The sequence below is a fragment of the Coturnix japonica genome, chromosome 21 (genome assembly GCF_001577835.2).
Source record: "Coturnix japonica isolate 7356 chromosome 21, Coturnix japonica 2.1, whole genome shotgun sequence".
Classification (NCBI taxonomy): Eukaryota; Metazoa; Chordata; class Aves; order Galliformes; family Phasianidae; genus Coturnix; species Coturnix japonica.
In genome coordinates this window covers 3604174-3618629 of record NC_029536.1, presented here as the reverse complement: position 1 = coordinate 3618629, position 14456 = coordinate 3604174, and the positions used below count along the sequence as shown (strand labels likewise).

At 41.2% G+C, this 14456-nt stretch overlaps 1 protein-coding gene across 1 annotated transcript in view; it reads left to right on the top strand.

Moving 5' to 3' along the window:
• MTOR (mechanistic target of rapamycin kinase) overlaps positions 1 to 14456 on the top strand; it is a 56492-nt gene that overhangs the window by 687 nt on the left and 41349 nt on the right. The window contains exons 2-25 of the mRNA XM_015882433.2: positions 424 to 586; positions 948 to 1056; positions 1856 to 2088; positions 2444 to 2644; positions 2989 to 3123; positions 3561 to 3836; positions 4145 to 4253; positions 5075 to 5261; positions 5363 to 5491; positions 6061 to 6305; positions 6414 to 6629; positions 7029 to 7234; positions 7726 to 7848; positions 8231 to 8320; positions 8417 to 8509; positions 8716 to 8850; positions 9318 to 9447; positions 9679 to 9929; positions 11185 to 11271; positions 11639 to 11806; positions 12070 to 12182; positions 12564 to 12726; positions 12978 to 13070; positions 13594 to 13740. Coding sequence (XP_015737919.1) covers positions 467 to 586; positions 948 to 1056; positions 1856 to 2088; positions 2444 to 2644; positions 2989 to 3123; positions 3561 to 3836; positions 4145 to 4253; positions 5075 to 5261; positions 5363 to 5491; positions 6061 to 6305; positions 6414 to 6629; positions 7029 to 7234; positions 7726 to 7848; positions 8231 to 8320; positions 8417 to 8509; positions 8716 to 8850; positions 9318 to 9447; positions 9679 to 9929; positions 11185 to 11271; positions 11639 to 11806; positions 12070 to 12182; positions 12564 to 12726; positions 12978 to 13070; positions 13594 to 13740 — 3759 coding nt within the window. The 5' untranslated portion in view covers positions 424 to 466. The remainder of the gene's footprint in view (positions 1 to 423; positions 587 to 947; positions 1057 to 1855; positions 2089 to 2443; positions 2645 to 2988; positions 3124 to 3560; positions 3837 to 4144; positions 4254 to 5074; positions 5262 to 5362; positions 5492 to 6060; positions 6306 to 6413; positions 6630 to 7028; positions 7235 to 7725; positions 7849 to 8230; positions 8321 to 8416; positions 8510 to 8715; positions 8851 to 9317; positions 9448 to 9678; positions 9930 to 11184; positions 11272 to 11638; positions 11807 to 12069; positions 12183 to 12563; positions 12727 to 12977; positions 13071 to 13593; positions 13741 to 14456) is intronic.

The window sequence follows — 14456 nt, the reverse complement described above, 5'->3', positions numbered from 1 at the left end:
GAACATGGGGATTTCTGTGGAGAAACTTGGTTAAAAATGCTCACAGAGGAATCAGATGCCATCATGGCACCGGTGGGAAGGACTCTGCCTTGTTATGGGGTGACTGTAAAACTTTGTCTTATTGTGGTGCCTCTTTGGCTGTGGTGTGTCTTGCAGCCTGGTGCATCTGGGCTACCAGAGTGTGTTTTGGTGCTGGAGGAAGCAGGGAGGAAGTGGGCTGTGGGAGATGTTATGGTGTGATGTGGTTTTATCATGAGGCTGTAGTGCCTTGGGGAAGGTAATGGTTGGCTGTATTGTTTGTACTGTCTGGCACAGCATCCTTGCATGCAATGGGATATATGTTAGAAAAAGGCTGTAGGGGCAGAGTTAAGAAGCTCAGAGATTTCAGTAACTGAAAGTACTAAAAATCCCGTGTCTCTGAAGAACTTACAGGACTTGATGCCCCAAGCCCCGGCATAACAGCACCATGTCAGGCACTGTGTCTATTCTCCAACAATTTGCCAATGGCTTGAAGAGTCGCAGTGAAGAAACAAGGGCAAAAGCTGCCAAGGACCTGCAGCATTATGTCACCATGGAGCTCCGTGAAGTGAGTGCTGCAAAAAACGAATGATCTGTCTATCAAATGAGCATAGGGCACTGGCTGGGTACTCTGGGGATGGGTGTTTTTGGAACATAGAAACTGTTATTAGTGAGGAGGTGGGGCATAACATGGAGCTTACCTTTGTCCAAGCATGTAGGAGAGGTGAGGTGAGCAATGGATGGTCAAGCACCAGGATAAATAAACTCAACAGGTCAAGGGCATAAAGAAGAGAAACTGTTTATAATGTGTGGTTGATTTAATTTCTTTCTATTAGTGTAGCCTAAGGAGCATTGTCTCTATGGAGGTTTTGGAAATAGCAAGAGAAGGGAGAATGCTGAAGGCCTATATGAATCTTTTCCTGTTACAGATGAGCCAGGAGGAGTCCACCAGGTTTTATGATCAGCTGAACCATCACATTTTTGAACTGGTCTCTAGCTCTGATGCAAATGAAAGGAAGGGTGGCATTTTGGCTATAGGTGAGTAAAAGTGTTTTATGCCTTTGAGTTTTCTCTTCAGGTACTTGATCAATTGGGACAGATTTTCCAAACGAATGAACTTGTGCAGTCAGAGCCTTATGTCCAACTGCTCAGTACGCTGGGTGTGTGCTTGCTGCTGGGCTCAGAAATTCTGCCTGTTAGTGTCAGCGTGGGAGCTGCTGAGTGCTGAGAGTGGCTGAAAACCTGGTGCTTAATGGGCAGTGAGCTCTTCTGGGAGTCAAACATCAAACATGAGTGAGTGCTGAGCACATGAAAATTCTGTTCCTGAGCTCAACAGAACAATCTGTGCTCTCTGATATAGTGGTTGGCAGCCCTGCTCATCCAGGGGAGAGACTCATGTAGCTTTTGCCTTAATTCTGATCAGGTGCTCCATCAGTTGCTCTGGTTGTGCTTTCTGTGATGTGGCAGAGCTGCCTGTATTTTAATTGTTAAGAAAATCAGCTTGTATAAATACTTTGCTTTCTGGATGAGTAGCTTGTATTGTAGCAATTACTTCTCTAACTACCAAATAGGGGTTGCCTATGGGTTACCTTCACAGACATAATCATCCAATCCCAACAAGTCTGGAGACAGCGGAAGCCTCATAGCTAGAGAAATTGTTCTTGACAACATCTGATTTTTAAGCTGACAGTATTGCTTTAAAATTGTGTCTGTGACTTTAGTGCTGTTGAAAGGTACTGGCTTGGATAGGGGATACTAATTCCAAATTAGGGATTAGCTGCTGTCTGCTCCACTGATCCTTAGGGAGAACCTACAGCACTTCTCCTTTTCTCTACAGCCAGCCTCATTGGTGTTGAAGGAGGTAACGCCACCCGTATTGGCAGGTTTGCAAACTATCTGAGGAACCTTTTGCCATCCAATGACCCAGTTGTAATGGAAATGGCCTCCAAGGCTATCGGACGGCTTGCAATGGCTGGTGACACCTTCACAGCTGAGTATGTGGAGTTTGAGGTGAAACGTGCTCTGGAATGGCTGGGGGCTGACAGGAATGAAGGTCGAAGACACGCAGCTGTAAGTGATTCTTATTTATTTATTTTTTTGTTTTCACCTGTCTTGGAGTGGGATGGTTTGGTTTAATAGTGATAGGAGAGGTTCTCAGAAAGCTGGGAAAAGCTGTGCAAGTGTAAGGATCTGTGATGCTCTTGTAACAGATTCAGTGTTTCCTTACCTCTACCTTATGAATTCCTTGTGACTAAACAAGGTTGAAGACGCCCTTATGCTGTGATCCGTAAATGTGGACAGAACTGGTTACAGCTCAGGCTCCTGGGCACTAACAGTTTAAATAAAGGATGCTGCATTCTAGGTATTGAGGTTTGTGTATGGGTGCTCATTTTCACAGATTTACTGTTTCTTTCCCCACCTCCAGGTTCTTGTACTGCGTGAGTTGGCAATCAGTGTGCCTACCTTCTTCTTTCAACAAGTACAGCCGTTCTTTGACAATATTTTTGTGGCTGTGTGGGATCCCAAACAGGCCATTCGAGAAGGAGCTGTTTCTGCCTTAAGAGCCTGCCTTATCCTCACCACTCAGCGGGAACCAAAAGAAATGCAGAAACCTCAGTGGTACAGAGTAAGAAAATCACTTTATTTTGGAACAGCTGTTTTAGAAGAGTTAAGCTTTGTCTGAAGTTCAGCTTTGCTGCTGTTGTCACTTGGGTTAAGGCTTCCTAGTATCAATCACAATTTGGGTAGCGCAGCTAAATATTGTGAACTCTGCTTCCTTGTGCTCAAAAACGTGGTGCAGCTATGGATCAAGTTTGTACCATGGCTGTTTGATTAGTGCTGTAGAGAATATTCTGCAGCAGATTCTACAACTTGGAGATGATTTTTGGCTAGCAGTATGAATTACTGTTTTTCCACTGGCTTTACCTCTGTTATGATCACTGAGATTAATTTTTTTTCCTTTTCCCCAAGCATACATATGAAGAGGCTGAGAAGGGTTTTGATGAAACTTTGGCCAAGGAGAAAGGAATGAACCGTGATGACCGAATCCATGGTGCCTTATTGATCCTCAATGAGCTTGTGAGGATCAGCAGTATGGAGGGAGAGGTGAGCAAATGAGCATGATGGGGACTGTGGCTTTTGGCTACCAATCTATTGATTGACACTGGGTTGCAGCTCAGCAACCTGTGAAAATAAACCACTGTGTTTGAAATGGATTGATCTGAACATGGATCAGAGCATTGGTTGTTTCAAGTTAGATAGTGTCAGAGAAAAGACAAGTTTGGGCTGAATAGGTATCAAGCTCTGATGGAAAGTGCTATTAATTGAATTAATTATGATAGAAAAGAGTTATACAGAGTGCAGTCTCTTTTGTTTCAAATTAGATACCCAAATATTTTTTGCTGAATTTAGCTTAGTCGATGTCTTCCAGCCATTTGGATATCAATGATACAACATACTGCTTAGGAGATTTAGATAGCACTGGACTGGTTATCTTCTGGTCACCTACTTTTCTTTCAAATGTGCTTTTCTCCTTTATCCAGCGCCTTAGAGAGGAGATGGAGGAGATCACTCAGCAGCAGCTTGTGCATGACAAGTATTGCAAAGACCTGATGGGCTTTAGTACCAAACCTCGCCACATCACTCCCTTCACTAGCTTCCAGTCTCTTCAGCCTTCTCAGTCAAATGCTTTGGCTGGTCTTCTGGGTTACAACGCCCACCAAGGAATCATGGGTTTTGCAACTTCACCTGTGCCAGCAAAGTCTACATTGGTAGAAAGTCGATGCTGCAGGGATCTAATGGAAGAGAAGTTTGATCAGGTAAGTGTTCAGTCTTGCCTTTCCAAATTCACAACACAGCCTCTTGAATGTTATGGACCTCTGTGTCCTTATTAGGCAGACAATACTGCCTAATGCTGAATTGGGGCATCAAAACTCAGTAGTTCTGTGTAAGAGTGCAGTGATGTGTAACTCTCTCTGTTGGAGCAGTGGTTTAATTTGTTCATTATCTGTCTTCCTGATGGGCTCTGAAGCCAAATGTCAATAGATGCCTTAAGGTACCCAGGTAATAAGCAGTCTTGCCTTACTACCAATAGCCATCCTTCAGAGCCCAATCCATATCCTTTCAGGTGTGCCAGTGGGTTCTTAAGTGCAGAACCAGCAAAAACTCTTTGATCCAGATGACAGTTCTCAATCTCCTACCACGGCTGGCAGCTTTTCGTCCTTCAGCGTTCACAGGTGAGGAGACAAACAGCTAAATATTAGAAATGAAATTGTACTTGAAGTTACCCAGATGAGTTTGTGCAGACAATGCAGAAGTAGAAATGTGGTGCTTGGGAGACGAGCAGGCAAAATCCTCCATGCGAGTGGTGGGAGGACAGCCTTTTTTTCTGGGTAAATATGACTTGACATCTGATATTGGTGTGTTGGTCTGAGGAAGAAAATGGTTTATAGTAAGCTGTTCTCTCAGTTCTGTAATCAATACCTTAAGAAGTAGAACTTCATTTATTTTTTGTATTTGTGTGTCACGTTTAGGGCTGAGCTCTGTTCTCTTGATCACAATGAGTGTGACTTTAATACTGTGAGCAGTATTAAATTGTCTTTTTGCCAGTAAATCTGAACGTAAAGTGAGAAGTAGCTGCTGCTGCGGTTCAGCTGATTTGTCAAGCAAGCTTAGAAGAATATGTGAGTTGTAGGCATGTCATCAAACTGATCCAAGTAGGTTGGAAAATCACCATTAAGTTTCCAATCAATCACTATAAAATGAGGTACTTGTTTCAGGTTCATGTATATAATCCCTAGGCAGTGTCTTGGGCCACCTGTTGCAGTGTTCTCTAGTAGCTCTTTCATTTCTGTGGAACTTATTTTTCAAAAGAAGAAAAAGCCTTTGAGGCTGTGGGAGTTTTATTATGTAGTGACATGTTTGCCCCCACCTAGACCAGCGAATTTTATGTTGCAGGGTCCTTACCCTAATTTTCTACCTGTAAATACATAGTTACAAATTTGCTGCAACTGTATAAGCCTAAAGGACTTCCAATCTTGTTCTCTCTTGTGGGCAGCTGATCAGTATCTTCCAGACACCATGAACCATGTTCTCAGCTGCGTGAAGAAGGAGAAGGAGAGAACAGCAGCCTTCCAGGCCTTGGGTTTGCTTTCTGTGGCTGTCAGATCTGAGTTTCAAGCTTATCTGCCAAAAGTCCTTGAAATAATAAAAGCAGCTCTTCCACCAAAGGACTTTGCTCACAAGTAAGTATGCTGAAGTTAGAGGAAGAAACTGATGAGATGAGGAAAAAATGTTTGAAAAATAGCAGCTCATATTGATTAACTACTGTGTGTTCTCTTTCCAGGAGGCAGAAGTCTGTGCAGGTTGATGCTACAGTCTTCACCTGCATTAGTATGTTGGCACGAGCCATGGGACCAAGTATCCAGCAGGACATTAAAGAGCTTCTGGAACCTATGCTGGCCGTGGGTCTGAGGTAAGTATGAGGCACAGGAGCACTTTCTTCTATTAGCCACTGGATGGCATTGTTGCCCATGCAGAAGCTGATTTTGAAAGTGTTCTGGTTCTGAAGGAAGATTATTTCTTTAAATGGTTTGTAGTGTTCATTCAGAAGAGTAATATTATGTGTCTTTTGAATTACTTAAGAGCATTGGTCTCTGTAAATAAATCTTTTTGTTTTTCGATAAACTAGTGAATTCAAAGGCAATCTCCTTTACTTCCCACTGCTATTTGGCAGCAGCCCACAGAAGTTTAGAAAGCCTCTGAAGAATAGTAGATTTCTGCCATATCACGATGGCAGGAAGGAGGACGATGAATGTTTGCTTCTGGTTTCTCCTCAATTGGAAATTTCATAGCTCATGAAGTTACTAATATGGGAAGATAGAGAGGAAGCATTCTGGCAGCATGAAGCTGCTTAGAATAATGTTACCACTTGGAGCTGAATTTATTTGCCTTTGTGTGTAAGAGGCAAAAGTAAGATGAATCACTGAAGTTTATATCAATGTATGCTGACATAATGGCTGTCTGCCTGCTTTTTTCCATCAGCCCTGCTCTAACTGCTGTGCTGTATGACTTGAGTCGTCAAATCCCCCAGCTAAAGAAGGATATCCAGGATGGGCTGCTGAAAATGCTTTCCCTTGTTTTAATGCACAAGCCTCTGCGACATCCAGGCATGCCAAAAGGTCTTGCCCACCAACTGGCCTCCCCTAGCCTCACCAACATCCCGGAGGCCAGTGATGTGGGTAGCATCACACTTGCCCTACGTACACTGGGCAGCTTTGAGTTTGAAGGTAAGCTATGGAATTAGAAAGCAAAAGGCTTCCTTAAACTCCTGTTACCCAGTAAGACCAGTAATTAAGGTGTGAACTTGTGTTAAGTTCCTGTCTTTTTCTTTCTAGGGCACTCTCTGACTCAGTTTGTCCGGCATTGTGCAGACCACTTTCTGAACAGTGAGCACAAGGAGATACGGATGGAAGCAGCCCGCACTTGCTCTCGCTTGCTCACGCCTTCCATCCACTTGATCAGTGGCCATGCCCATGTGGTCAGCCAGACAGCAGTGCAGGTTGTGGCTGATGTTCTCAGCAAACTGCTTGTGGTTGGAATAACAGACCCAGGTTAGTGTGGCACTCACTGAGAAGGTTTCTCCTACCGTATGTTGATGTAAGGTCTGAACATGCTTGCCATTAACTTTAGATGTCAGATTTACAGGCGAAATGCTGAGATGAGTTATTTTCTGCACACAGTCTCCAGATGTGCTGCTTATAGGTGTGAGAGATTGACACTGTACTAATTTGGGTATTGGTGCAGTACTGGGCAGCAGTGAATCTGTTGGGCTGACCTAGCTTGTTTCTCATGGGTAAAATGCTGAGGTAGTGTTTCATTCTGGGAAAGAACTTAGCTTTTATTTATTTTTTTATTGGGGTTCTGAAGAATTTAGAGGCCAGTTGTGAGTAAGGGTAATAATAAAAACAGGAGCTTACTGCATTTAAAGAAAAACAAATGTGTTCTTGCAGACCCTGATATACGTTTCTGTGTGTTGGCATCTCTGGATGAGCGATTTGATGCTCACCTTGCCCAAGCAGAAAACTTGCAAGCTCTTTTTGTGGCCCTGAATGATCAAGTATTTGAAATCCGAGAGCTGGCCATCTGTACTGTGGGTCGCCTGAGCAGCATGAACCCTGCCTTTGTCATGCCTTTCCTGCGCAAGATGTTAATCCAGGTAATGAAGAGGGGTACCTGCAGAGTGTTTGGTAATTGAGATTAAGATGGTGATAAGGAACTGGGCTACCTGTCTGCAGTGAGAGTAAGGGAGAGTGAGTGAATGTATTAATCATCCAGCTTATGTTTCAGCAAGTCTTTCTTACTGATGCGTGTTTGGAATGGAGCTCTAGGAATGTGTTTAGTAGGAGAGGATAGTAGTCACCATTTTGCTCTGTGTTTATCTTGCTGGAGTGCTTTCCAAGTGTATTGAGGAAGAATGTTCTGCATAACTTCTAGGCGAATGAGTGGCACTGCTCCACACAAGTGTATTTGTTTTGAAGACATGTATTCTAATTAACAATTTGGATGGAGTGCAAATGTAGAATACCATTTAAAAGTGCTGAGGCTCTTTTTTTTCTTTTGGTGTCATTGGATAGGAGAGAAATCTGAAGAGTTTGTATCTAACTTTTGTTTTCTTATTTCTCATGCTTTCAATTGTCTTTTCCACAGATTCTAACAGAACTGGAACACAGTGGTGTTGGTAGGATTAAAGAGCAAAGTGCCAGGATGTTGGGTCATTTGGTTTCTAACGCTCCACGCCTCATTCGTCCATATATGGAGCCTATCCTTAAGGTACAGTCAGTCTCTCTCTCTGTCTGCTTCCTTCACACACGTTTTGTGTTGACTTCGGAGAGAAATGATAAAGCAAGTGGGTGTACAACCCCTACCTTGAGCAGAAGCTGCTTTTCTTTCACTTCATCATAGCAGTAGAAAATCAGATTGATGTGGATGTTACCCAGGGTAATAATGCACATATATTGTGCATAATGTGATTCTGGATTTTGCATAAAATTTGTGACACCAAGTTTTAATTTACTGTTCAAATGCTCAGTGTGATGCAAGTTCAGCCTCTGAGGAACTTTAGGTGGAAAAGAAAGAAAAGAACACTTTGAATATTTAATGTACCGCAAGAAGTCTTTTCAACACATTGTAATCTGTTCCTGTCACCTCCCAGGCACTGATTGTGAAACTGAAAGATCCTGATCCAGATCCAAACCCAGGGGTGATTAACAATGTTCTAGCTACCATAGGGGAACTTGCTCAGGTAGGGAAATTGCACATATCTCTTCTTCATGTTTGTCAGTTGTCAAGCTTCTGGTGATGCTAGACAAACAACTTATATTTATGTAATTTTCAATAGGTCAGTGGGTTGGAGATGAGGAAGTGGGTGGATGAACTCTTCATTATAATCATGGACATGCTACAGGACTCTTCCCTGCTTGCTAAAAGACAAGTAAGTGTTTGACAGTTATTTCTGAAGGTAAAGAGGGAAAAGGAGGAAAAAGTGAAGTAGTTTTCTTTGAAATTCATGGACTTGGTTTTGGTGCCTTTTTGAACTATGTCTCCAAGTAAAGGCAATTAACTCAGTCACCAATTCTGTTGCATGACATAATACGTTCACTGGTCAAAACGAATCTTTTCTGGATTTAATCATTCCAGGTGGCTCTTTGGACACTGGGTCAGCTTGTGGCTAGCACTGGTTATGTGGTGGAGCCATACAGGAAGTACCCAACTTTACTGGAGGTGCTTCTGAACTTCCTAAAGACTGAGCAGAACCAGGGCACCCGTAGAGAGGTACGAACACAAAGCTTTCTCACTATTCTTTCCAAAAGCTTTTTGAAGAGTGCTTTTCAAATTTGAAACAAATGCCTCTGAACAAAGATTAAAAAACAGAAAGTGAAAGATAATTGCTGTGGCTGACAGTAAGCAGAATTAAGAGACTGAAAACATGTAGCAGTGAAATGGCCTCCAACAGTTGGATGGAAAGGTCTTATGCTGTCTACAGGCAGTTGTTTTAGTTCTAGATCTTCTTTCTTTAATCCTCAGCACCTTTCCAAGCCTGGATTAATGTATAATATATATATATATATATATTATATATGTAATATAATATATATAATATATATAATATATTATATAATATATATATAATATATTATATTATTATATATATATATATAAAAGATAAAGGCTTATTATATAATAAGCCTTTATCTTAGTGCTGCAGTTCTGACCAGTTTTCTTTGTTTCTCTTTTATCAGGCTATTCGTGTATTAGGGCTGCTGGGTGCTTTGGACCCCTATAAACACAAGGTGAACATTGGCATGATTGATCAGTCACGAGATGCTTCTGCTGTCAGCCTCTCGGAGTCCAAATCTAGCCAGGATTCTTGTAAGCATCTGGAGAAACATCTGTTCTGGTTTCTCTTCCAAGTGAATATACAAAGAACTTCAGTATACAAACAAGCTGTGGGTTGTTTTTTTTTAGCTGGTTTATTTTTCTTACCAGTTTATCTTCTCTTCTGAGCAAATTATTACTGTACAAGTTTAAGGTGCTCTTGAACTGATCTAGTATTGAAAAACATTTAATATATAGCTTATGACATTGTCTTCTTTCTCCTAGCGGACTACAGTACCAGTGAGATGCTGGTGAACATGGGAAACCTCCCTCTGGATGAATTCTATCCAGCTGTCTCTATGGTGGCATTGATGAGAATTTTCCGAGACCAGTCCTTGTCCCAGCACCACACTATGGTGGTTCAGGCCATCACCTTTATTTTCAAATCCCTTGGACTGAAGTGTGTGCAGTTCCTGCCCCAGGTCATGCCAACATTCCTTAATGTGATAAGGGTTTGTGATGGTGCCATCCGAGAGGTGTGTACAGTCTTTCCCTTTCTTTTTGTGATAATGGGCCTAAGGTGGTGCATCTGACCAGAGATGGTGGCTGTTTGTTTCTCAGGCTGCTGAAAACAGCCTCTGGGTTGGGAAGGGCCATTTGTGTTAGTTGCTGATACTGTGTTTTATAGGTAGAATGGGTACTTCCTTAGCAGACTCCCAACCCTGCTATAAAACTGTTGTTTTCTCCCATACTGAACTACTACTCAGATTGGAAGGAAAATCCCAACTGGGGTTCTGGGTTGGCTGAACTTTTGGACATGGCTGATCTAATTGCTTAAAAGCCATGTTGTTGTGCACACCTATTAAAAATGTTAAGATAAAAGAACATGGTGTAAGTATACTGGGGACAAGAGCTGGCGTGGGTACATGTGGCACTAAAACCTAAGTAGGTCCTTGTCCTGTAAGTAAGCTTGCTTTCTCAACGCACTCCAAAAAAAGGCACAGTATAGGAGCTCAGAGTTCATTTTTGGCACATGTGGGTGTACTGCTTCACTAAAGAAGTTTGTGCTATTTTTCCTTTGATTTTGCACCTGTTGTCTTTCTCTGAGCTTCCCTTTCACTGCATTTTGCCCCTGTAGTCTTCAAATACTGCATGAAGAAACTATATTTAATGTATGATGATTTCCATATTCCTACTTTCTCTGGGGAAAAAAAAAGGCTGTAAACATTTATTTTATGGACAACGAGATTTTACCCACATCATTTCGTACCAATTTCAAAAATAAATTCATTCCACAAGTGAGTGCAGAAGGTTGTATTGGGGGAAAAGGAATTGCAAAATGGTCATAGTATACATGAATAAAATTGTCTCAAAGTTCTCTCACTGTATCAGCCATCATTAACAAAAAATAGTGATATATTTAACAATATTTCAAGGAACAAGTTATCTTCCCCAGTGATTTTTCAGCAGTACATCTTGGTGGGGATGAGAAAGAGTGCAGGAGGATTTTAAAATGTGTGCCAGTTTGGCTAACAGGCAGGGGAAAGGTTAGGGGCTAAATTTCTGGAAGCATCCTTCGAATCTGAATTAGGAAGCTCTGTGGTAGTTGTAGTCTTGGCATTTATGCTTGCAAATTTATTTGCTGCACTGGAGCCACTAAGAATTTAGCCCCACTTCTTGAGCGTATGCGTGCTATTTGTCTGATACATGAGCTTGTGAATTGCTTGTGAAACACAGTTCGCTCTGGTGTTCAAATAACTACCTTGATCACTGCCTGTTTCTTCTTTCTAGTTCCTGTTCCAGCAGCTGGGGATGTTGGTGTCCTTTGTGAGAAGTCACATTCGACCCTATATGGATGAAATTGTCACCCTCATGAGAGTGAGTATAATTTTTGAGACAGTCTTGTACTGTTCAGAAATAGCTTTAACAGGAGGTGTTCTGAGTTCACAAATAGATGGCATTTCACTTCATTTTCACATACTGTTTGCAAACACATAGAGATTAAGAGAAATCAGTAGCCTGGAGATTATTTTTAACAGCACTAAACATACTGGAGGCACTGAATGTTTTAAAAACAAACCAAAACTACTCACTTATATAACTCTGTAAGGGAAGTGTAGGCCTTCCATACAAGCTTGAATTTGTGTTGACGCCATCTCCTACAATCTGCTTTTCTTGCAATTGGTACAACCTAGCTGAAGGAGAACTGTTTAATTTTTTTTTCTGGTTTCTTTTTCTTCTGTAGGACTTCTGGGTCATGAACAACTCCATACAGAGCACAATTATCCTACTTATTGAGCAAATTGTGGTGGCTCTAGGAGGCGAGTTCAAGCTCTATCTGCCTCAGCTCATTCCTCATATGTTACGGGTCTTCATGCATGACAACAGTCAGAGTCGAATCGTCTCTGTCAAGGTGAGTGGGAAGCTGCAACCTGCTGGGTTGGTTTGGGTACTGCCAAGGCAGGTGCGGGCCTTGTGCCTTGTTCTAGAAGGACTTATGCTGCTTGTGTTGTATGTGCGATGTTGGCAGTGGCTTGGGGTGTAATGCAGACAGCGTTATGACCTTATGAAAGCACAAGTTCAAAGCAGCAGCTCTCTGGAGACTGATCTATTTAAATTGCATCTTTCCTGACTTTGAGTTATATTGGTTTTTTGGTTTTTTTCTCCTTTTTCTAGCTATTGAATGCAATCCAGCTCTTTGGAGCTAACCTGGATGACTACCTTCATTTACTACTACCTCCCATTGTAAAGCTATTTGATGCCCCAGATGCCCCAGTGGTGGCTCGCAAGTAAGTATTAGTGGCTTTGTGGACTCTTTTTTTGGCTTTGGCATCCCAGTTCCTCAGTGGTTTCCCTGGCTACGGGTAGAGTGAAATAACTCTTTAGTTTTCTGTGTTGAATCATTATGGAAGGCTGTTCTCAGTTAGACTTTGCAGCACTGTTACTTGTGCATAGACTATTAAATTTCTTTTCTCACCTGTCAGAATTCTAGTCACTGCAACTTGCAAACTCCTGCAAGTGATAGCTGTGTTAGTGGTTTTGATATTTTTCCCATTATTTCTAATGCTTAGGAGGTCTGAGCATGGATCGCTTATGTATTTTTACATTCCATTTCTCCTATTATGCCAAGAGAGATTAGAAAACTTCCCTTCTTTCTGCTCTGACTTTAGAGCTGCTCTTGAAACGGTGGACCGCTTGACAGAGTCTCTGGATTTTACTGATTATGCTTCACGAATTATTCATCCCATTGTGCGAACTCTAGATCAGAGCCCAGAGCTACGAACAACTGCAATGGACACTCTCTCCTCTCTAGTATTCCAGCTGGGAAAGAAGGTAATGCACTTATAAGGCTTGTAAGCTTGTGGATGAAGGAATAGTCCAAAAGATCAAGGCTTTGAAGTTGAGAATTTGTGGTATAATGTGGTTTTTAAATAAAGCAGTCTTTCCTTCTTTTACTTGATTCTGGACTCAGGTATTACTATAATTAGACATTTACAATTGCTTTCTTGTCAGATCAGTAAAACAAAAGTGGGATTTTACTGCTCTTGGTGAGTAACTAGTTTTTGATGTATTCCTTTGTACAGTATCAGATCTTTATCCCGATGGTAAACAAAGTTCTGGTGCGGCACAGAATTAACCATCAACGCTATGATGTTCTTATCTGCAGAATTGTAAAGGTTAGTTGACATGTACATTGTTATTTGCATAAAAGTACTTGAGGAACGTTTTCATGTTGAATTTGGTGTATTGTAGGTGGGAGACTTCAAGATATTTGTAAGGGGAAGAATAGTTGCTGCTGTATTTATGTGTTAAGTCTAGATCTGTAAGATAGATCTCAATAACTGCTATGTAATTTAGTGTAGGACAAGCAGTGCATTGCTGTCCCACATCTAGTAGTGAGATGAGTAGAGTGTTTATTTTTAAACTCAGTTTATTCTGTGTTGGTGTATTATTTTGTCCTTCCATAATAGTAGCTATCTTAGTACAAAGGTGCCTTAAATATGAAAGGGCTATTGTTTGTAAATATGAAAGGGCTATCATTTGAATTCACTGAATTTATAAGCTGTAATAGTTGTTATTATGAAACACAGTTGTTTGCTTCACAAACTAAGTTGTGAGATTGGCTACTATCCATTTGATTTACAGAAAATTGCTTTTATCTGTGTAGGTGTGATCCTCACTGTGAGCTGTTTATTGTAGGGCTATACTCTTGCCGATGAAGAGGAGGACCCTCTCATTTATCAGCATCGGATGTTGAGAAGCAACCAAGGAGAAACCTTGGCCAGTGGTCCCGTGGAAACAGGTCCTATGAAGAAATTACATGTTAGCACCATCAATCTGCAGAAGGTAAAACTGGAGCTGTGCACAGCATGATGGAGGATCTATTATATCTAAACTAAGCAGTTCGTTCAGTGCATCTACACATTTGTTTACTTCTCTTTTTTGTTGCTATCTTTGTACAAGGACAAGGTTGAATTAGTGTTGGACATTCCCTTTAAAATCAGGGGGTGCTAAGGGACTTAAAAGATAGGAGCAGCTGCATTATCTGGCTGTTTAAAAACTATGAAATAATCCTGATGCTTCCTCTTTATGTGAAGTATGAAGAAGGCTTCCTTGATTCAAAAGAAGCATCTGTAGTTTCTAGAGACATCTACTTCAAAGCCTCTCCTTTTTTTCTAATCAACCACTGTTGTCATATCATACTGTTTATTATATTCTCTTCCAGCTGTTGTAGAACTTAATGGCTACATTAATTTAAACAGTAAATGTGTGCAGCATTCAGTGCAGCATCAGGATGGATAGGCTTCAAAATGCTGGACATTAAAATGTAATTCTAAACACATAAAGTATTTTTAAGCTGACGTTTCAACAGAAGCTTCTGCTCTTGAGGAGTTTTTGCAAGGAAAGAATTATTAATGTTAAATATTTGTTGTGACAGGAATAAATTTCTTAGAAATAAGATTCATCTACTGCGAATTATTTGGTAACTGTAAATGGATTTCAGAGAATTGAAAAGGGAATTGTGTGATTTGGAGTTGTGAAGAAGTAACACTTCCTTTTGA